This window comes from Quercus lobata, chromosome 5 (genome assembly GCF_001633185.2).
Source record: "Quercus lobata isolate SW786 chromosome 5, ValleyOak3.0 Primary Assembly, whole genome shotgun sequence".
Taxonomy (NCBI): Eukaryota; Viridiplantae; Streptophyta; class Magnoliopsida; order Fagales; family Fagaceae; genus Quercus; species Quercus lobata.
In genome coordinates this window covers 63,374,289-63,396,337 of record NC_044908.1, presented here as the reverse complement: position 1 = coordinate 63,396,337, position 22,049 = coordinate 63,374,289, and the positions used below count along the sequence as shown (strand labels likewise).

The following is a 22,049-nucleotide window of genomic DNA, read 5'->3' as shown; positions in this document are numbered from 1 at the left end:
TTCCGTTTTCATGATATTCATAAACAAGAAGGCGCCTATCTCCCTCAATGCAGCATCCGTATAGTTTCACAAGGTTACGATGTTGCACAGCAGATATGGTAGAAATTTCAGTTACAAATTGACTCTTCCCTTGGTGAGATGCCATCGATAATTGCTTCACAGCTACAATCCTCCCATCAGATAGTGTGCCCTGTGAAGTTGTAAAAATCAGTGACACAAAAAGTGAAATTCAGGGTTTTTTTTTTTTGTTAAAAAATGGGAATGTTGGTATGCTCCTTGAATATTGCACTACTCCTTTATTCTTTTGAGCAACTCCGATAAATAGCATGACAAACTTTAATACTGACTGTAGCTAAAATGTTAAAGATAGCCAATTACATACAATTCTTAGGAAAAATGTTGTTTTTAGTATACAAAACACCCACTTTTTTTTAAGCCTTTGGAAACATAAAAATATATATATATATTTTAAAGAAATTACTTTCTTAAAAGAATATTTTAGTTGCCTTTAATATCATTTAGGTGAAGATTTTGCTGACTTAGTTTTGTCATCAAACGTTATGTCAAGTGTCTATCCAACATTACATACAATAATGTACTTTACCTTGAAAACAGGTCCAAATCCTCCCTCCCCTAACTTTTTTGAAGGGTTGAAGTCATCGGTCGCACTTCTTAGCTCAGCATAACTGAAAGTGTTTGGTCGGGGGCCTATTCCAAGAAGCTCTGCAGGTTCAAGCAAGAGAGGATCTAGTTAACTGATTTAAACTCTTCATTATTGTCAGAGTTATATATTTTGAAGAATTTGATTTTTCTTTTGAGGAGGGGGAAGGGAGTGTTGGTAACATAGGATTTCAAATTTATGATATTAATTATGTAGAAAATTTCAGCTAGACCCTTATTCCCTTTCAAGAAAAGGATCCATATCATTATCCAAGCAATAATAGTACTGATACTTTTCTAACAACTACTCTAGGATTTAGCCTTTTCAAATATCAGAGAGTAACTTGAATTTTAACCAAAAGGGAGTGGTACAGAGTCCACTAGTGTTTATTTCTTAGGCTGTATTTCACCAGTACCTCCACTACTGCTGTTATGTTCTTACCGTCCTCATTATTGTGCTGTGGTTTTCTCTTCATGTAGAAAACTGCAAATATGAAAATCAAGCTCACGACTCCAACAGGGACTGCAATTCCTACAATCAAACCCAACCTGCTTTTCTTTCCTCGATTGCTTGATGGAATCCCAGGAACATTAGATACAAAATCTGAGTAATTATTAGTTATTAGTAATAAGCAGAAATAATCATATCAAAAACATCACAAATCAATTCATAAATCATATCATATACATTACCTGAAACAACATGAATGGCTGAAATTAGTGGCCCATAATAACCTTGTATAGGTACGCAACAAGTGCCCTTACCAGCCCAAAATAGATGAATTTCAAGATAATTCTCTGACACATTAGCCTTAAAAATCTTCGGGAGTGCTCTCTCAACGCCACCTGCCTCCTTTGATATGTCAAAGTCCTTCAATTCTAGACTACCCTAGAAAACAAATTATAGGATAATTTTATAATTCTTATTGAATGAATTAAAATGGAACTCTTTGAAATTAAAAAGAATTTGTATTATAGAAACTCTACACGAGGAGGTAATGATCTTTATTCAAGAATGGAATATATTTTTCTCTAAAGCAATCTATAGTCACCTGAATGTAGATATCGAATACACGCCTCCCTTGACTCTTCCAAGTTTGAGAGCTTAGATCATCAAAACCAGTTTCCGCAAAAAACAAGCTGACATTATAAAGACCATTATCAAGACCTAGGCCATAGTATCTAAGTGATCCAGGGGACATCCTTGAAGTTTGGTAAAGTTCTGGGATGTTAGTTGCAATGACTTGTGCCAAAGTGTGTTGAACATAACTTTGATCAGTTCTCTCTGCAAACAGCCCCACATTGCTGACTGCCCATTTTTCTGTATTAGTTACATAATACCATGCTGCACCAAAGGATGATGAGTTTTCAGCCTCGTACACTATACCCTCAGCAGGCATCTCTGGGCCACCACACTTGATTGAAAAGTTTGCATCTGTAGAATCATTGTGATTGCACTCGTCATGATAGAAAATTAAAACTTCAAAAATAAAAGATGCACACTGAAGCTTTTAGATTATTTAAACCCAACCAATTTCACTTACTGATGTTTTCCCAAAAGAAGCTAATACAAATTTCTGTTCAGAATAAATATATTCAGGTTGATTTTGGCTTGGAAGAGTGTCATTATATAAATTAAATGCCAATGCAAAATATTTTACCTTTCATTTCCAAGTATAATTGAAATTAATAAAGTAGGCACCATACATTAATCATTCAGGTTATCAGGGTAAAATTAATAGTTGCAGAAAGCAACAACTCTCTCTCTCTCTTCTAATACACACAAGCATGTATAAAATAAGAGGGTATTGCTTCTGTCCATCCTTAAGTTGGCTCTATAAAAGATGAAGGCTCAAGTTTGTAAAATTTCTAGCTTTCCAAGTTCTAGCAAAGTTCATGCATACTTCTTTTGTCAATAACCATCTGAGTTTTAGATTATTTAATCTCAAAAGGAGTTGTAATGAGTACAGCTCAGAGCTGCCACAAAGCCAAATTTCAGTATGACTTTCTTGTTCCTTTTTTGACATCTATAGAATTAACATAAGCTAGCCTGCCTTCTTACTTCAAGTTTCTCATTGTGACAAGAACACAAATGTGTTTCATCCCCTTAGCAATTTTATTTATGATATAAAGGAAGTATCAATAGAAAAATAATACCTGAGATGCAGCGCAATTTTCCTTAACTTGATATTAAATTAAATCATAAATAAATAAAGGGATAACCTATGGCAAACTACCCTATCAAGATTAACAGGGTCTGACCCACTTTCTGCTATAATAATGCCTGGTTTTCTAAAAATTCGGCCATTCAACAGATCAAAGGAAGCTCTTAAAAGGGGGAGGATGAATTAGATTATTCTTTCCTTTTTCAAAAAAATGAACATAATTTTTTAGCTTATACATGAAATTCCATTTATTGTTCAAATATTTTTGGCTACACAATACTCAAGAAAATTGGAAGATATCTAATTTTTTATGGTTGTAGATTAATTTGATACAGTTTGATTTGAATCTATATATGATCCCACCATCCTATGAGAAAATATTGGGGCCCATCAATCATGATAGGTTGTGCCCTGTCATATCCCATAACAAAGTATAAGAAAGAAATAACTTACAAAGTGGAGAATTCCTATTGCATGGGAAATTTCTCTGGAGGCAATTCAGTCCTGGCATAACACTGCAAACACATGGAATGACTACTACTTATCTGAATTAACAAATTTCATGAAAGAATTCATTCAATTAAAGATGTGAAATGGTAATCGCTTTCTTTCTCATGCCTACTTTTGGACTTAGTTAAAATAGGATGAGAGGAGGAACCACAGCTCACCTTATGTTTGATTTGTCAAATATGAAGTTGTTTGCCACCAAATTCCTACATAATTTTATCCAATGATCCTTCATCACTATCACAACTAATACTTATTATTAGAGATGATATATAGGACAATAAATTAAAACATTGGTACAGCAGATATTTACAAATGAGCATTGGCTCCTGAAGTCACCATTCTTCAAAAATCAGTAGTTAACACCCACTAAGGCATAGTGAAGAGCATTGTTAGGGTTCTCAAAAAATAAGGGAAAACGGTTAACCAAGTAATAGAAGAGGCATAAAGATTTATTAGTGTTTGACATGACCTTAAAATAAAAAATAAAAAGAAAAGAATTATGCAGGAGGGGCTATACCTAATATAGTTTCCACCTTCATTGTCAACCAAGTTAAAATGATGTTTATTTTTTATTTTTATTTTCTTATTTTTAAAATGGAGCATTAGAAGTTTTCTTTTGAGGTAGCTAATCATCATTTCCAGAAGCTCTAGTATAGATAGACACCAATAGAATGAAAGAAATCAAGTTCAAGTTTCTAACCGGTATTTATTAATATTCTTTAAATTACCATGGCTGGAATAAATTATTGATTCTTCAATTACATTCATATGGCATATACTAAAATAAATCAGTTAGGTTTATGTCAATAGCAACTAGTGTTCATACCTAGGTGTTAAATTCAGAAAAAGATATGAAAGAAAAGAGTATTATCACTTGAGATACATACAGTTGTAAGTTTGAGGATGCAATTACCCATGAGGGAAATCCTCCAGACAATTGATTGTAGGACAAATCTCTGCATGCAAAGGAATGTGAAAAGTATTGAGCAGACACATAATGCACCCCCACCCAAAAAAAAAAAAAAAAAAAAACAAAGTTCAGATTTGGACACTTTATTGCATGAAATTAAGAAGATACCATACAACGTAAAAAGCTTTCTTCTTCTTCTTCTCTTTCTTGCCCCTTGATCAATTTAATTTAAGAATTATGCAAACTTGAAATGATAATAACAGCAATTAATTAATTAATTAATTAATTAATATTTTTAGGTATATTTTACATATTTTATTTGTAGTTAGGCAATAAAAATAAAGAAAGAAAAGAAAGTAGAATACTAGAATATGACAATACTATTATTTAAGCAAAAAAAGGGGGGAGTTTCTCCATTTTATAGGGAAAGGGAACTTTCTCCATTGTTAGGGTTATATTCGTCCAAGTCCATGTGTGGGCTTAGGCCCATTGTACTATTCTTAGTGTAATTTTTCTACTAGTCCTTAAGGTTAGCAATTGTATGGATCCTAACTAGTGAAGGAAGAATTGGAGTAATTCGAGGTAGTTGTGGACTCCTAAGAGAAGGTAGAGCGTTTAGAGAGAACTAGCTTATCATCTATATCTATATTATCAATATATTACTAAAAGCTGAAGCGTAGCATTTAATGTTGCTACGCTCCCATTAAGCCACGTCAGCAGCCATGTCATTATCAATTTTTTTTCCAATTTTTTTATACAATTTTTTAACATTTAAAGTGAATTAAAAACTCTATTATATTACAATCAAAATATCATATTTAATTTATCTTATTTTTAATTATTCTTATTTATTATTAAATTTTTAATTCCATTTTAACTTTTCATATCCCCACTACTCTCTACCTTAACTTTCTTCAACCTTTCTCATTCCATTTCAACTTTTCATATTCCCACTACTCTCAATATTAATATTATTCTATCTTTTTATCTTCCTTTATTTTTTACTCTTCTTATTCTTATCCTCATCAATGTCAATATATTACTAAAAGTTGAAGCGTAGCATTTAATGTTGCTACGCTCCCATTAAGGCACGTCAGCAGCCATGTCATTATAAATTTTTTTCCAATTTTTTTATACAATTTTTTAACATTTAAAGTGAATTAAAAACTCTATTATATTACAATCAAAATATCATATTTAATTTATCTTAATTTTAATTATTCTTATTTATTATTAAATTTTCAATTCCATTTTAGCTTTTCATATCCCCACTACTCTCTACCTTAACTTTCTTCAACCTTTCTCATTCCATTTCAACTTTTCATATCCCCATTATTCTCAATATTAATATTATTCTATCTTTTTATCTTCCTTTATTTTTGACTCTTCTTATTCTTATCCTCATGCTATAAAATTGTCATTCTCCCTCTTATTCCATGCATAATTTCTATTTTTCCACACACAAAAGCCCCTCTCTCTCTCTCTCTCTCTCTATATATATATATATATATTTTCCTTCAATTTTTGGTATATATATATTTTTTAATTTTAGTGTAACAAGTTGACCATCAAAACATACTGATGCAGTATTGAAAGCTCCACCAAATGCATCGCAGAAATCAGTTTTAGACTACTAGAAGTCAGTTAGTTTGCTAAAATTGGAATTGACAGGTAATCGAGCTTGATACGATTTAGTTTTATATTTTATGTTGTTATCTTTTTTATTCTCATTGGTTGTTAAATGTTATATTATTGCATTATAAAGATAGTATATAAAAATATAATATTATTTTATTACCTAGCATAACTAAAATAATATGGTGTTTATTGCTATACATTTCATTTTTATTATTTTATTCTCATCTTATTTTATTCAACATTTAAATTTAGCAACATCCTCCATATCATAATTATTTATATTTTGTCTCATTTTTTTTTAAAAATTAAACGTATAATATTTTATTCAATAAATAAAAATTGTTCTTATAAAGTCTTCCCATGAAATGTTACAATGCAAAAAAAAAAAAACAAAAGAATAAACTATTTTCTTATAAAGTATTCCCATAAAACGTTACAATGCATTATTAGAAAAAGAGAATACAAAACACATGCTATTTTAGAAACACTAAATTTTTAATAATAATAATAATAATAATATTGTGGGTCCGAGAGCTCTGCAGTCCGGCCCAAACTCTATCTGGGCCCAGGGCCCGTGCCGAGGAGGTACCTTGCCGAAGACAAATGCTCAGTGGCCGAGGTAGCAAGGGGAACGGCTGAGAACTTACCCTGTCCTCGGCATTCCATAGCTTCAACAGGAAGACCAACACCTTGGTGTAGGCAATCCCCAAACAGCCCCCTCAAAGGGATGTGAACGGAATGGGGCCCATAGGGAAGCAGGGTGTGAACTCGGACCAAGGAAAGTGCGTCCCACCCCCTTCAGTAAATGTACCTGCCAATACCCAGAGTTGGTTAATGAGAAAAGACGTTTGGGCGGTGCAAACGTCGATCCATGCGACTAATAGAAAGTTAGACGGGACAGTTGATGGGATGGACACAGGAACAAGCTCCTGCCTGACCTACAAGTGGAGGGTCAGGATCAGCCAAGACGGACTATATAATAAAAAGGAAGGTGCATCGATTGGGGGGGTTGGGAAAAATGGCCAGAAACCAGGGCCTCCCAACCCACCTCCAGGAGAAAGACTCCAGGGGTGTAGGAAAGCTTAAGTTCATACGAACACCGCGAAAAACCCACCGCCTATCGAACAAGGCCTAGCCTTCCAAACCCACGCTCTACAAATGATATTGTTAGGGGCCTTTTCACGTGCGAACCCGACACTGTTACGGTCCGTCACGAATCGCGTCCTTACAAATATCAAACCAAACATATCATAAAATAATAAACTAATAGTTATGGATGTACTAACTTCATGGCAGCAAAATGGAGTAAAATAAAAATAAAAATAAAAGTTATAATATGCATATTTAGTACATTAGAATTATCATCAAATTTGGGAAAACAATAGGATGTTAACAAAGAGGGAGAGAAAGAGATTAGTAAAAGAAATCAAACGTCAATTAAATAAATTAATTAGTAACCGTTAATTGGAAAACAAAGAGACCGACGGCTAAAGGAGTAAAAAATTAATTAAAGATGACCCTACGAATGTTATTATAAACTTTACAATGCAAATAAATAAATCGTTAAATTCACTTAATTAAATCATATAATCAACAATTAAATAAAATCATACAAAACTTAAACTTGAAACTAATCAAACTTTAATCTAGAAAATCATATTTATTATCAAAACTAAAAGGAAAACATTCTTCAGTAATAATAGAAATATATAAGAAATAAAGATGAAAATTTTCAAAATATTTTTTTTTGACATTTCATTTAACATTATTTAAAAATAATAAAATATATAAAAAAAAGTCCTTAAATGCTTATATTCTTCACACACCATGACTTTTAAAATCTAATGAAATGTTCGAAGAATTTAACTCTCATTTAATGCCTCTATTATGAAAATCAACAGCCAGTAAAATGTGATAATAGTAAGAAACGTTATAAATGAGAACATGAAAAAACTAATTAGCCACTATTATTATGGAATATATGTCTTTTTTTTATGCATCTAAGAAAATGAAATATATAGGGTTTACTTATTAAGGTATATATGTAAAGATTCACGTTAAAAAAATATGTAAAGGTTTTTTGAAAAAAAAAAAGTAGATGTAAGGTTTTTATTAACTTAAAAGACAATAAAAAACCAATTTTTAATTACTACAACCGTTGCTACTCTATAAATCACACACAACACTATATTCAATATCCTAAATAACATAGTTAGGCCATTTTGGATATACACCACCATATTCAACTTATAAATTACAACCCAAATCAATCATACAATTATACAATCAAAGTATGAACATGTAACATGTATTACCTTCTGAATTATTGCTTGGAATTTTCACAATTATTGAAAGAGAATCTCCAAATTTAATTTTTAGAAAACATCAAGATAAGGTGAATTTTATTCTTTTTAACTTCCATAGAAAAAAAATATTACACACATTATTTCAACCCTTATGGAAAAGAAGGTTTACATGTAGCATGCAAAACGTGTTTAATTGACTTAGAGATGTAAAAATTAGTCAACCAACTATGGTAGAATTAAGGTTTTGAATTTTAAATAAAACAATTCTACAATAATAAAAAAATTATTTTGTGATAAATATGATTATGAAATGCATTACTTTTCATTAAATTAGTTCAAATTACAAAATAATAATAATGAGATCACCATAAAAAATAATCACGCGCAACGCGCGGGTCTATAACTAATTATATCTAAAAGCCGAAGCGTATCATTTATTGTTGCTACACTCCCGTTGAGCCACATCAGCATTCACATCATTATCTTAATTCATTCCAATTTTTCTATAATTGTTTTTAACATTTATTTTTTTAATATTTACACTCTCCAACCTTTCTCACTCCCTTACCTTTTCATCTCCCCACTACCTCTCCAACCTTTTTCCCTCCCTTACCTTTTCATCTCCCCACTACCCTTTACACTAATATCATTCTTCATTTTTCTCTTCATCTTCCTTTATTTTTGTCTCTTCTTATTCACACTCTCTTAATATAAATTTGTCCCTATCTCTTCCATTCTATGCATTGTTTTCCCTCACAAAAAAAAAGGTTGTTTCTCTCTCTCTCTCTCTCTCTCTCACAATTTTTTGGTGGATTTTTAAAAAAAAAAAAAATTTCTTGCATCTCTTCTTTAGGTTATTTTTTATATTCTTTAAAACTCTACTTTGGGTTGATGTGATTTAGTTTTGTTTTTTAAAATGTTGTCGTTGTTGCTTTTTTCCTCTTTAATTGTTAAATATTATCCTATTAAGTTATAAGGGATTAAACATAGCATAAAAAAAAAATATTATTCTATTACATAGCATGATTTTTTATAGTGCTCAATTTAAATGTTAAACTATAAGATTTTACTCATTTTTGTTTATTTTTTAATTCTTTGTGGCAGACAAAGTACTCTTAATAGTTCTATTAGAAGTACTCTATAATGTCATTTATTTAGAGAAAAGCAAAGGTTTTGCTTAGCCAAATGAAAATAATCGAATGGGTGACAAATTTTAGCTTTTGAAATTTTATTTTTATTATTATTATTTTATAACAATGCATATATAGAAATTTAATTCTAAGATTTTGCTAATAATTGTTTATTTGATAATATGTTTTGGGTGGATGAAATTACAATTTCTACAAAGAAAATAACCTTAATAGACTATCGGCAACAAAGTGTTTTCCTAATTGGTCTAATTAATCATTATTTAGTTTTATTAATCTTTTTAGTTATGTTTTTCAGTGTTTTGGATTATAGGCAGAAAAAATAAGGTTTGAGAGAGTTTGTTTAAGACTAAAGGAATAATTTCAAAATTTTATATTCTTTTTAATGATTCACAAAATTTTATAAATAAATTTTATTAAAAATGAATATTTTTGTTAACTTGCCTTATGAATTTCTGAGAAAAATTGTATTGTTTTTATTTTGGAACAAAAAAAATTTATATTTGTGATTTATGATTGTTCCTATATTACATTTATGATTATTCCTATAATAAATAAAAATATGATTATGAAATACATTACTCCTTATTAAATTAGTTTAAATTGTAAAAAAATAATAATAATAAAATCACCATAAAAATAATTATCACGTGCAACGCGTAGGTTTGCGGTTAGTTCACATAATGAGCAAGTACAAATACATGATTCTATTTATACTCAAGATCTTGGTATTTTTTAAGCAAGATTATCTCTAAATAACTTCTAATTAACAAACCAATTGTAACAAAGTGCTCTAATGACTACCTTAATGAAATTCAATCTTTAGCATCCTACTTGCCTATTTCCCTCACACTTCATGATTCTCACACATAATTCCTACACATGATGCTACTTTCACATGCTTACACACATAATTTTGGCTATTGACTTGCTTGCACACAGCATATGGGTTGGGGTTGCGTGGCATGCATAGCACAAGGCCCTTACTAGGCTTCCAAGATATCCCTCCCCTTGAAAAGCACCTTGCCCACAAGGTGAGGGAGTTGGAGCTGAAAGGTATGGAATAACTCTAATGTAACATAATCTTCAGTTGACAAGCACCTCTATAGCAACCTCGTTTCCTAGCTCGGTCATTGTTATTTGTAAGATTTCTTCGGGTTCAGGAGAGAGATCCCCTTCTTTGTTAACTTGAGGATATGTTGACAAAGGAGTGGTATGTTTTCCCAATTTTGGCTTGAGGTAGATACTTGAAAGACTGGATGGATCTAAAATTCAGAGGAATCCTTTGAAGGATCTAAATGGAACAAAGTATATCGGTGATAGCTTCAAATGGCTTCGAAGTCCCAAATATTTTTGTCTGTAAGGGAGTCTCAAGAACAACCAATCATCCACTGAGTATTCTTAACTAATTATGTGTTTGTCAACTTGTATAGTCATTCTTTATTGGGCAGCTACAAGATTGTTTTTGAGGATAGACAAGATCTACTCTCATGTCTTCAACCGTCTATAATTTTCTAGTACCACGTATGTAGTCTATGAGCCAAGGGGGTGGAAATTGGAAACCCATACAGGGCGTCAAAGGGAGTCTTGATGGTGGTTTGAAAATTGCTGTTATTCCAAAATTCTGCCAAGGGCAACCAATTTGACTACTTTTTAGGCTTGTAACAAGTATAGGATCTCAAGTAATGATGCTCCTCTACCTAGTTGACTGTTTCAGTTAGCCATCTTTCCAAGGATGAATATTGTTAAAAGATACTAAAATACTCACTCACACACAGATTTGCTTGAAATGAAAAAGATACACATACCCAGGAGATTCACTTGAAACATAAAAAATAAAATAGAATAATGTTAAAGCATACTAAAAAACTAGAAGGGTTAACATTAAATATTTAAGATGACATTATGATAATCTCATTGGAACCTAAGAATAATGTCAAATCATACTGAAAGGGAAAACATTAAGAGATTAAGATGACGTATTTATTATGTTATGAGAACTTACACATTCTGAAGTTCTTCACTTTTTAGGCTAGGAAGTGTTCCAGAGAGACTATTGTTTCCAAGAAACCTAACCATTTTGATAGAGTGTAAGAGAAAGCATAGGAGAATTAAAAAAGGACTGGGGTGGGATGGGGGGTGGGGTTGCATTGGAACGTAAGTCCACGATGATAACAAAAGAGGGCATAGATCAAGATCTTCAAGCAATGGGGACAAAGTGCTCAGCCCTAGCTTAGGTGGTAGAGGGGCAGGTTGGGTGTAGGTCTTAAGTTTGTAACTTTGAATCCTTCTACTGCAAGAAGAAAGGAAAAACAAGAAGGCAAGGGCATACTTACAAGAATTTGAGAGAACTTATACTGAACAAACCACTTGGTATTTCACCTGTTAGGTTGTTGAAACTCAAATCCCTGAAAAAGTAAGTGATAAATTGAGAGAAATAAATAGAACAGAAAGAAGTCTCAGAAATCAGTCAGAATTTAAGGTTTGACTGTCCATTGGAACTTACAGTATTTGTAACATTTTGTATTCTCCAATATCAGATGGAATATTTCCAGTAATCAATGCATTTCTTAGAACTCTATGAGAGAAATAACAATGGATAATTAGTGCATAGGTTAATGAGTTTAGATTGTATATTTGGTATAAAAGAAAAACAATGTTGGATGGCATATGAGCGCATGGCAGGGTAAGTTAACTTACAAGTTAGTCAAGGACGTCAAATTTTTAATAAAGTCAAGGGAGGAGCTCACATTGTATATATCACTGATTCGCCTACATGTATACACAAACATTATGAAACTAGTCTTGTTGAGAGAGATAGAGATTAAAATAATTTGAAAAATATACTCACAAACTTTGCAATGAGATCAAGTTAGAAAAACTGGATGGTATTGGACCTTCAAAAGAGTTTCCTTGAATTCTCCTACAAAAACATTTAACCGGCTTGTCAACAGTTGTATTATAGTAGCCATACTTCTCTGCTTTGGAGGAATGCATAAAAATCTAGAGATGACTACAACTTATCATCCACGTAAAATACACTTGAAGATGTAACCAGATACTTTGATGGCTTACAGAGCTGTTAGCTTTGTCCAGTTTCCAATGAAGTCTGGTATCCTTCCAGTGAAAGGACTGTCTGATACCCTCCTGAAACCCAAGCATATCTATTGTAAGCTGTGCCCATGATAAAATCTTCATCTACATGAGTAATATAAATAACTAAAAGTGATGTCCTCTTAACATGATTCGCATGTTTTGAAGGTTGGCAAATGTTGAAGGGATTTCACCACCCAATCCACTACTGTCAACGTAACTGCAAAATTCACAAGCCAATATAATTTAGACATTGCAATTTGACACACTCTTGCATATGATCAATTTGAAGTAAAAGAACGTTAGAACTTACATTTGCTCAAGTTTGACCAAATTACCCAGTTCTGGAGGAAGTGTTCCTGAGAAATTATTTGAAGCCAAAGACCTGCATGGTATACATCCGGAGAAGTTATATGTCAAAGAAATCATCAAAATTCATATGGTGTATTTTTTTCTCCCAGTAATCAGTTTCAAAACTGATTTCTTTGACTATTTAATTAAATGCAACTTCTGATTAACATTCAAGAGCTTTTTCAATCTAGCAGTAAAAGAGGCCTTCTTTTTATTTATTATGAAATAATGTTTAGACAAAATGAGCCATATAAAAATTTATAATTTTGATATTATCATATTTTAAGCATTAGGTTTGTAAATCATCAAAACTGGTTAAATAATGTCAAGAACAGTACCAGGTGAAATTTATTTTAAGTTCATGATCCTAGATGACTAATGTCTTAAAATACAAGTGATCACTGCCATTTAAGAGGTTTCTTGACTTCTGTAGTAATGTTAGATAGAATGAGCCTTGTAAAATTTTCATTTTTAAGTTGACATTTATGAAAGCTTTATATTTGTTGAGTTTCCAATGAAATAAGTGAGATAATATCAAAGATAGTCCTAGTTAGATTTCTGTTTATGTACCTTTTGGACAATGAGCCTATTATCATATCAAAAAATTCACAATTATAATCTAGATCACTTGAATATTTATGTCAAACTCTTGACATTTCTAGCAAAACAAAATTTGGATAGGAATAATAAAGTGACAACTCAGAAAGGGTAGCTAGTATCCAGGCCCAGAATGCTACCTTTTAAGAATTTTCAGGTAAGTCATTACCAATAACAACAGGTAGTATTTTTTGCAAAATGAAACTGTTCTAAAACTCACTTTTACTTTCTATTATATTATTTGCAAGATTTTAAAATGAATCTTCATTCCATATACTTCAGAGAAGCAATTAACTTCCATCAAAATAAGGCCATGCATTTACAAAACAAAACTTTTGATTGATACTTTCTTTTCTCAGAATAATTGATGTTTCACTGTAGGGTGCTTTCGTGTCTTACAGCATATTTAGCTCCTTCAGGTTTCCAAGCTCCTTTGGGATGGTCCCAGAGAACATATTGTGGGCAATTGACCTAAAATGTTAAAAAAACAATAAATCTAGGAATCAACAACCAGATATTCTCAGTAATTATACTTTATAATTTACCCACCAGTATTGATCAATTATTTCTATAAACAACATCACATTATATTTATATGGAAGTATCAAAAAGCATAATTAAGACAATGAAATAATTGTTAAAATGAACAAATAGTAAATAGATTATAACTGGAAAGGACAAACGAATTTTGGTATGAAAAATGTCCAAGACAGCATACGTTGCTGGCTTAATGTGTAACTGTCTAAGGTAGCAATAGAAGTGCTAAGGCATGATAATTCTTGTTACATGTAAGGTTTCACCTTTTTGAAGCAAGGGTAACAGAGGATTTGAGGAGCCTTGATAAATAATTGAATATCAACGCATGTTAGGCACGCATTATGCATGTTCCTGTGCTGCTTGTGATGTGGATTTGAGGAGCCTTGATAATTGCTTGAATTTTTTGTTGTGAAGATTCATATTATTTGAAATTCATTTGCTGGGGAAACTCTCTCTATAACCCCTTTTTGTAATGCAGAAGGCCTTTGAAAATTAGATACGAACTAATTCTCCTCTTAACAACTGTTAAAATAAAATAGAAGGCTAGGTTTAGGCCTTTCATTTCATTCCCTCTCTCCATCCACATGATAGGTACTTGCATTCATCCACGACACAAGCAAAGGTTCTACTGAACCAAAATGATTCGTGGTCAGATAGTTTATATTGCACTTAACAAGTTGGATATGTTTTACATGTTTTTACCGAATATAAATGCAATTTAACAATGTCCTTATGTTACCTTAGTCACTGCAGAAACGTGAACCTACTCTAATAGATGACAAGCATAAAGTCAAATATTTGCTTCAAAGTTTGAACCATATATATGCCTTCTTTCAATACTTACAATAACTGCAATGCAGATAAATTTCCAATAAAGGTTGGCAAGGGGCCTGTGAAGAAATTTCGATCAATCTTCCTACAGATGTAGAACAAAATTATCATCTTTTAATCTGAATCTCTCATTCAAATGAAAATTTTAACAATCTAATAAACAATAAGTTTCTTTCCCCACCCTAGAAAAGACAAATAGAAAAAATGAGTTAACTATCATAAATCAAATGCAGAGAGTGAAGAAATCCATACAAGAAGGTAAGAAATTTCAAAGCCACAAGTTCTTCTGGAATCACTCCAAGTTTGTTCAATTCATACACTCTCCTGTAAAAATATAAGAACAACTAGCTTGCAATAAGTAAAGAAAATGATATGTATTCAAAAAGATATGTTAAGGTTAGTATGTGATAGACTACAACTTATTCCAAAAGTTTAAATTGATTGAAAAATGATGAATCTAATCACTTAACCATTATCCTAACAATCCCATCACATGCCAAGAGATTTATGGCTCAGTGTCTCTATCGATTCTCTCTCACAAGGAGAGGTTGGGTTCAAATCCCCCCTCTCCCACTTGTTATAAGCCAAAAAATCCCCTTACATATGGGCTCAAAATTGCCTTCAATAAATAGGATCCAACATATTGAATAACTTTTAAACGCAAGGTAGAGTGAAACTAGACTCAAATTCAAGAGTATCCATTCTAATACCATAATAAAATACCCTTTGTCCCACAAAAGTTTAAACTGGAGGTAAAATGTGAATTAAATCCTTACAATACTAAGGAGGAGGGTTGGGCCTAACAAGAAATGAGGAATGAAAGTAGGGCACTATGTATCTATTAGGACTTAGGAGACATGTCTCTACTCTCCAATGTGATAGAATTACACCCATAGAGCATGATCCTAGCAATGAGTAGACCAACAAATCATGCACTGTGATTACAGCTGTAGTAAAAAAGGCTCCTCCATGATTCTAGCATTATTCAATAGAGGCGCATATCACTCTATCTATTCTAGGAAAGCTAAGATTGTGGTATTCCATATTTGTTGAATATTTACTTGATTGTAGCCATCCTGTACAAGTCCATAAAATGGACCATAAACATTTTGTAATTAATTATATATAAGATATAGAAGTCTTCTCTCTATCTCAACCCTGTGAGATAGAATTTCTCTAACTTCTTTACAATGTTGAGTGAGAATCTTTTGAGGTGTAACATTATTGATGGGCGATGGCACCCAAACATTTTTTCATGGCCTTTCTAAGGGAGTTGAATGTATCTCAAGGGGTCAACATGGAGGGTTTGTTTAGGATCTGTTTATTTTACTGAAATTGAAATTTTTTTACTAAAAGTACTATAGATAAAAGTAAAAGTTAGTTGAAATAATACAGTGAAACTCATGAATAGTACCAAAAAGTGCAGTGAAACCCATAAATAATTGTAAAAATAAGCTAAATAGTAAAATAAGTTGGGAAAAATAATCTTTGCCAAACGAACATGGAAAGAGAAAATATACTCTACAATCTACTGTTAGAGTTTGAGTAAATCTTAATTCTGAACTGCCCATACATGTGAATCTCAACTGGATATGGAGTCCATCTCCTTGGTTGTATTAGTACTCTAACAAATAACGGTTAACTGTCCATGAATGGAAGTTAGGATTAGAGAAAAAAGGCACAAGAAGGTAAGATATTTGGACATAACTTGGGTCCAGTGCACTTTGAACCAATACAATGAAAACACGTGTCCAAACCTTGCCACTTGTTTAGATCCAAGGCTAGAGTGAATATTAGAGCTTGGGAATAGATTATGGAAGGAATTTGGTGATAAAATGCAAACTAGTATTTATTCTCTTTTGATGTCCTATTATTATGAGAGAGAGAGAGAGAGGGAGAGAGAGAGAGAGAGGCATACAATTGTGTAATATGGCAGATGGTACCATTACTGTAGGTACAGTCACATTTGATAGATGGGTTATTCATTGGGTCCTCCAAATCAGTATCATTTAAGGCAGATCCGCTACATGGGTTTCCACTTATGTTCCACAATGCCACTGCTTGTGCATCCCATTGTTGGAATATTGAGTTCAATGCCCTCACTGTAACACAACTCTCAATATCATCACATCACTATCACATACTCAAATGATATGACCAAAATATAAAGACGTTCCAGATTCCAAAATACACTTTGATATAAAACAAAATTCAAATTCAAAATTTCTTGCAAAAGGACCTGACCAAATCCAGTATATAATATATGGCCAAGGCCCAAGATCTTTTCTCTTATATTTTTGGGGATTAGATTGTTATGTAGCCCAAGGCCCAAATCCTGTATATAATTATAGATGGCCAAGGCCTAGTACACTTTTTTTTTTTCTATGTAGCCCAAGATCTATTTTGGATAATCTTGAAGGCTAAAGCACATTAAACATTTCACCAAAACAACAGTTTTAAAAGTCTCCTATCAAGTGATAGTGCACTATTAACGAGTAATAACATCCATCCCTTAAGTTATGTCTATGATTTCCTTTCCCTCTCCTACTATTTATCTATCACCAATACAAATAAAATAAATAAATAAATGAAGCAATCTCTCTCTATTCTCCATAAATTGTTTACTAAAATCTAATTAAGACTTTTTTTTGGGGGGACAAAATCTAATAAAGACTTGACACAAGGAGAATATAGATTTGGGTGTGAAAATAGATGTGTCTAGGGTTAATTTTTCTCTCTGGCGTTATAAATATTATTCTATTATCTTTTTTAGTTGTTTCTATTTGATTTATGACTGTGTTTATTCTATATTCATCATATCTTTCATTCTTTTATTTCGTCATCATATCTTTCATCGCGGATTGGGTCAACCCGTGTAACCCGCAATAGACACGTTTGACACGCCAATTTATTTGTGTCAACCCGAAATGATCCACTTAACAGAACCCGTTTAACTCGTATAACAAATAAATATTTATTTTATTTTAGATTTGTCAAATACCTTTTATATCCAACATATATTTTAAATTTAAAAAGAAAAGTGAGTAATTACAAAAATTTGTAAGGAATATAATTGGAAATTGAAACTTTACAGACCCTATGAACTACTAATACCTTTTTTTTTTTTTGGCATAGAACTTGTACAAATGAAATTGGATGAGCTTGTGAAAGATGTTATAAATTTGGACATCAACAAAGAATTTATGGATAATAATTGTGGTCATAGTTAGGATTAGTCTATTATTTACTCAAATTCTTTCAATATTGATACTTAACATTTGGCGAGTTTCAAGGATATTATATTTTTTTTGAACTATGTTATTTTATTTTCCAAGGATATTATATTTTTTTTGAACTATGTTATTTTATTTTTGTTAAACTTTGTTATTTTGAATTTGGGTTGAAGTGTATGCACTTCTTTTGGAGTGCAAAGAACTTATTTCTAGATGAATGTTATATTTTTGTTGAACTATATTATTTTGAATGTGAGTTAGAGATTTGAAGTGTATGGACTGTTATTTGGGATGTAAAAAAAATTATTTCTAGATGTTACATTCGTGTCAACCCAACATGACTCGTTTATTAAGCGTGTCAAATGGGTTGGATCAGGTCAACCCGCCTTATTAACAGGTTGAGTTAGGGTTGAAGGATCATGACACGATTATTAAATGGGTCGGGTTAGGGTTGAGCCATTTAGTCGAATATCCCTACCTCGACACGACACGTACCCGACACACTGACCCGAATTGACACCCCCTACTAATCATCATATTTAAAAAAATAGTAATAAAACTTAAAACAAGTGTAAAAGGATATTTCTCAAAAAAAAAAAAAAAAAAAAAATTGTAGAAGTTATAGACTCTACCTAACCCACGTGAATTCTGAATTGAATTTGACATTAGTTTTAACTTATACCAAAGCCACACGTTACTTCCCCATCAAAAAAAAAAAAAAAAAAAAAAAAAGCCACACGTTACTTCAAAAAGAATAATAAACACAACTTCACAGCCACACAATTTAAAAATGCATTGAGAAGCTATAAACGACTGGTACGAGAAGTCTGCGTTGGGCGAAGAAGAGAAGACAAACCAGTAAGAACAAGAGATGTAGATTAACAGAATGAGGACATGATGTAGTGGCGGGCTTCGCCTTAACTTCGTCATTGTATCAGTGTCACGGATCTATGGGTTTCTACCGGCAAAAATCAATTTCAAAGAGGTAATTTTCTTCTGAACTGATTTCGGACCGAAATCAATATTTCGGCCGGAATGACCGGAATTTCCCAAAATAGCCGAAATAACCCGAAACAGCCCGGTATTAAAAGTGGTACACTTCCTTTATTAAAAATAGAAGCTACTTAATTTATTATTAATATTTTTGGATAAGTACAAGCTACTTTATTGTTAAAGTCTTAACTACGAAATTAACAACAATGAAGTTTGACTAAACACGCCGCCCTTGATAAAAATTGCATTATGTAATATAGTGGTACTTTTTTCATTTTTTGGTCATGTATTGTCACAAATGTCAATGGCATGCTTCAAAAGTTTTGACTGTCATGCTCAAATAATTCCAATGTGATGCGAAAAAGGAAGCCTTGTCAAAGCATAGGCGTTGGTGGTGATGATACAGAATAATTTAGTTTGAATTTTGTTCAAAATGCTTAATGAGATTTTTCAAATCAACATTCACCTTTTGAACGTAGAATAAATTGCTTAACCGGGAAGAAAATAAATAAATAAACATCTTTGAAATGAGGTTTCATATTTTAATTTTTCAATAGCTTTCAATCTCAAAACATATATATATATATATATATTTTTTTTTTTGAGAAAGATCTTGAAACAATTAAGCATTGTCTGTTGTGAAAGAAGAATTTAAAAGAAGAATTTAAAAATCTCAACGTATGGGCTAAAATCTTGTAAAATTCCATTTAGTGCATAATTCTGCAGTTAATTAGTATGATTTTTGTAGTGACTAAAAATAAGAAAAGTGGTCGTTTATATCCTTATAATTTCATACACTTTGTCCTCCAAAAGTTGTAATAAACTTTATTCTTTTTTTATTCAATTTAAATTAAATTAATACATTTTGGTAAATTAATAAAGTCATAACATATAAATTGATATATTTTGCACGGAGGTTTTGAGAAAAGAAAAAAGTTGATTCAATTAAAATAACAAATAATTGATGATGTGATACCAAGTTCGCACCAAAATATATCAATCAAATTAAAAGTTAAAACTATCAATCTCTATCACATCTCATGAAGATGCCATGTTTCTTGGTTAAGATACATATATGAAGTAAAATAAAATAAAGATTTAGAAAATAAAATGTAATTAGTGTGTTTGGGTGAACTTATTTATCAATTTATTAGTGCAAAAGTAATTATATTTTGAAAAAAAAATTGATGTCTTAAAAACTGCAGGTTTTATTTTGAAGTGAAAATAAACTCATTATCCTAACAAAACTTCATGCTAGAAATTAAGAAGAAACACTATTAGAGGCAAGAAAAAGAGAGAGAACTAAAGTTTGTTAATTTATGTCAGTGTAGGTAAACGTGTACTGTGAGCTTCTCTGTATGAGTGAGTCCTAGCTAATATCTCAAACAAAGCAAGGAACAAAAATGGACAGATTGGCTTTGCCAACGTTATTAAACCCCATGTGATGTGATTGCTTTACTGCAATTTCATTTTGAGCCAACTCTTTTCAAATTTGGTTTATTACAATTTATATATGCAGATTTGAGAGGTTCATATCAGTACGTTGAAATGAAATGAAATGAAGAATTTATTACAAAATACATTGAGAGAGAGAGACACAGAGAATAGTACCTTCAGAAGGGTCTGTGGTGGCAGTCTGGGCGTTTGAGATGCGAAACGATACTAGGAAGAAGAACACGAGACAGTAACCATAAGCAAATATTGAAGAAAACTGTGACTTCACTTTCATATTCATCTTCAGAGCTTCCTATTTTACAAGAAAAAATGAAGTAGATATATAAAATACTTTCACTTGCATATATCCTAGAGGAGTAGTAGCAATGGCCAATGGAGCTTAAGCACTATATGGGGACATGTGACATGGCAAATTACGTTTATTGTTCAACTTGGAAGTGTTTGGCCATGTGTCAAGCAGTGAACCCAAAACAAAACCAGTGAATAGTGATAGCCATTGTGTGTACGGATCACATGCATATGTAGCTAAAATTTAGCATAAAAGCCCAAAAAACCCCCCCTACATCTAAACTTGTAAAAAGTAAGTATTGCAAATTTTTTTGCAAAACTGCTATAGTGCAATTCTACCTTTAAAATTGCAATGTACCACAATTGTAAAACCAAAAACAATATTTTATTCTCTCAATTGTCCGCTCTCATTCTGACTCTCACTTCCTCTCTTTGTCTCTCATAAGTCACAGCTCCTCCCTCCTCACTCCCTCACTCACATCTCTCTCCTTCAAACCTTGTACCAGTGTTGGGTTTTGGATTTTGGAGGTTGGATCGGCGTGGATCGACGTGTTGGATTTGGATTAGTAGGCTGAGATCGGTTGATGGTGGGTTTGGATCGGTTGATCAATAGGTTTGAATCAATGGATTTATTAATCGGTGGGTGGATCGGTTGGGTTGATTGTCAGTAGCTCCCATGGTAGTTCTGGTGGTGATTTTTTTGGAATGGGTTTACTGTGGTGGCATTGCTTTAGTTTTGGTTTGGTTTTGGTTTTGGTTTCTATTTTCTCATCTACCCTCTCTCACTCTATAACTCGCTATTGGCCGAAGCAAGGCCTGACAAAGGCGTGGCGATGATGGCGTTTGGTGATCGGTGATGGCATTTTTTTGGGTATTTTTGACGGCGTGGGTTTCAAATTGACAGTGTGGGTTTCTAATCAGTGGCTTGGGTGGTGGGTGTGGTGGCCGTTGTTGGCTCTGACTAGTTTGATGGTTTGTGTGTATGTGGCTCTGTTGATGGTTTGATGGTTTGTGTTTGTGTGTGTGTGGCTTTGTTGATGGTTTATGTTTATGTGTGTGTGTGGTGATGGGTTTAGATAGGTTGATTGGTGTATCATGGGTCTCTGTGTGTGGCGCTCTGTGTGTTGAACCGGTGCTAGAAGTTGAGGGAGAAAGGGAGGAAAAGGAAGAGAAAAAGAGAAATAGTAAAGAAAAGAATAAAATAAAATTTTTAAATAAAATGGGAAAAAAATAGAATTTTGGGATGCTGAGAGTATTGTAAAATGGTATGATATAATTAATAAAGTAATTTTTTGAGATAGTAAAATAGGATAAGATAGAATTCCTAGATGCGA

General features: G+C 32.2%; 1 protein-coding gene and 1 long non-coding RNA gene across 2 annotated transcripts in view; both read right to left on the bottom strand.

Annotated features, from left to right (window-relative positions):
* LOC115991598 (probable LRR receptor-like serine/threonine-protein kinase At1g56130) overlaps positions 1–20,737 on the bottom strand; it is a 65,066-nt gene extending 44,329 nt beyond the window's left edge. The window contains exons 1-7 of the mRNA XM_031115415.1: positions 20,584–20,737; positions 16,665–16,848; positions 14,999–15,070; positions 14,760–14,831; positions 13,778–13,849; positions 12,749–12,815; positions 6,025–6,032 (exon numbers count right to left, since the gene is read on the bottom strand). Coding sequence (XP_030971275.1) covers positions 6,025–6,032; positions 12,749–12,815; positions 13,778–13,849; positions 14,760–14,831; positions 14,999–15,070; positions 16,665–16,848; positions 20,584–20,707 — 599 coding nt within the window. The 5' untranslated portion in view covers positions 20,708–20,737. The remainder of the gene's footprint in view (positions 1–6,024; positions 6,033–12,748; positions 12,816–13,777; positions 13,850–14,759; positions 14,832–14,998; positions 15,071–16,664; positions 16,849–20,583) is intronic.
* Positions 1,946–4,270, bottom strand: LOC115991606. Its single transcript, XR_004092246.1, has 4 exons — positions 4,223–4,270; positions 3,494–3,538; positions 3,279–3,340; positions 1,946–2,005 (listed from the first exon to the last, which is right to left on the bottom strand). It is a non-coding gene; the product is annotated as an uncharacterized LOC115991606 (long non-coding RNA).
* Positions 20,738–22,049: the final 1,312 nt, after the last annotated feature.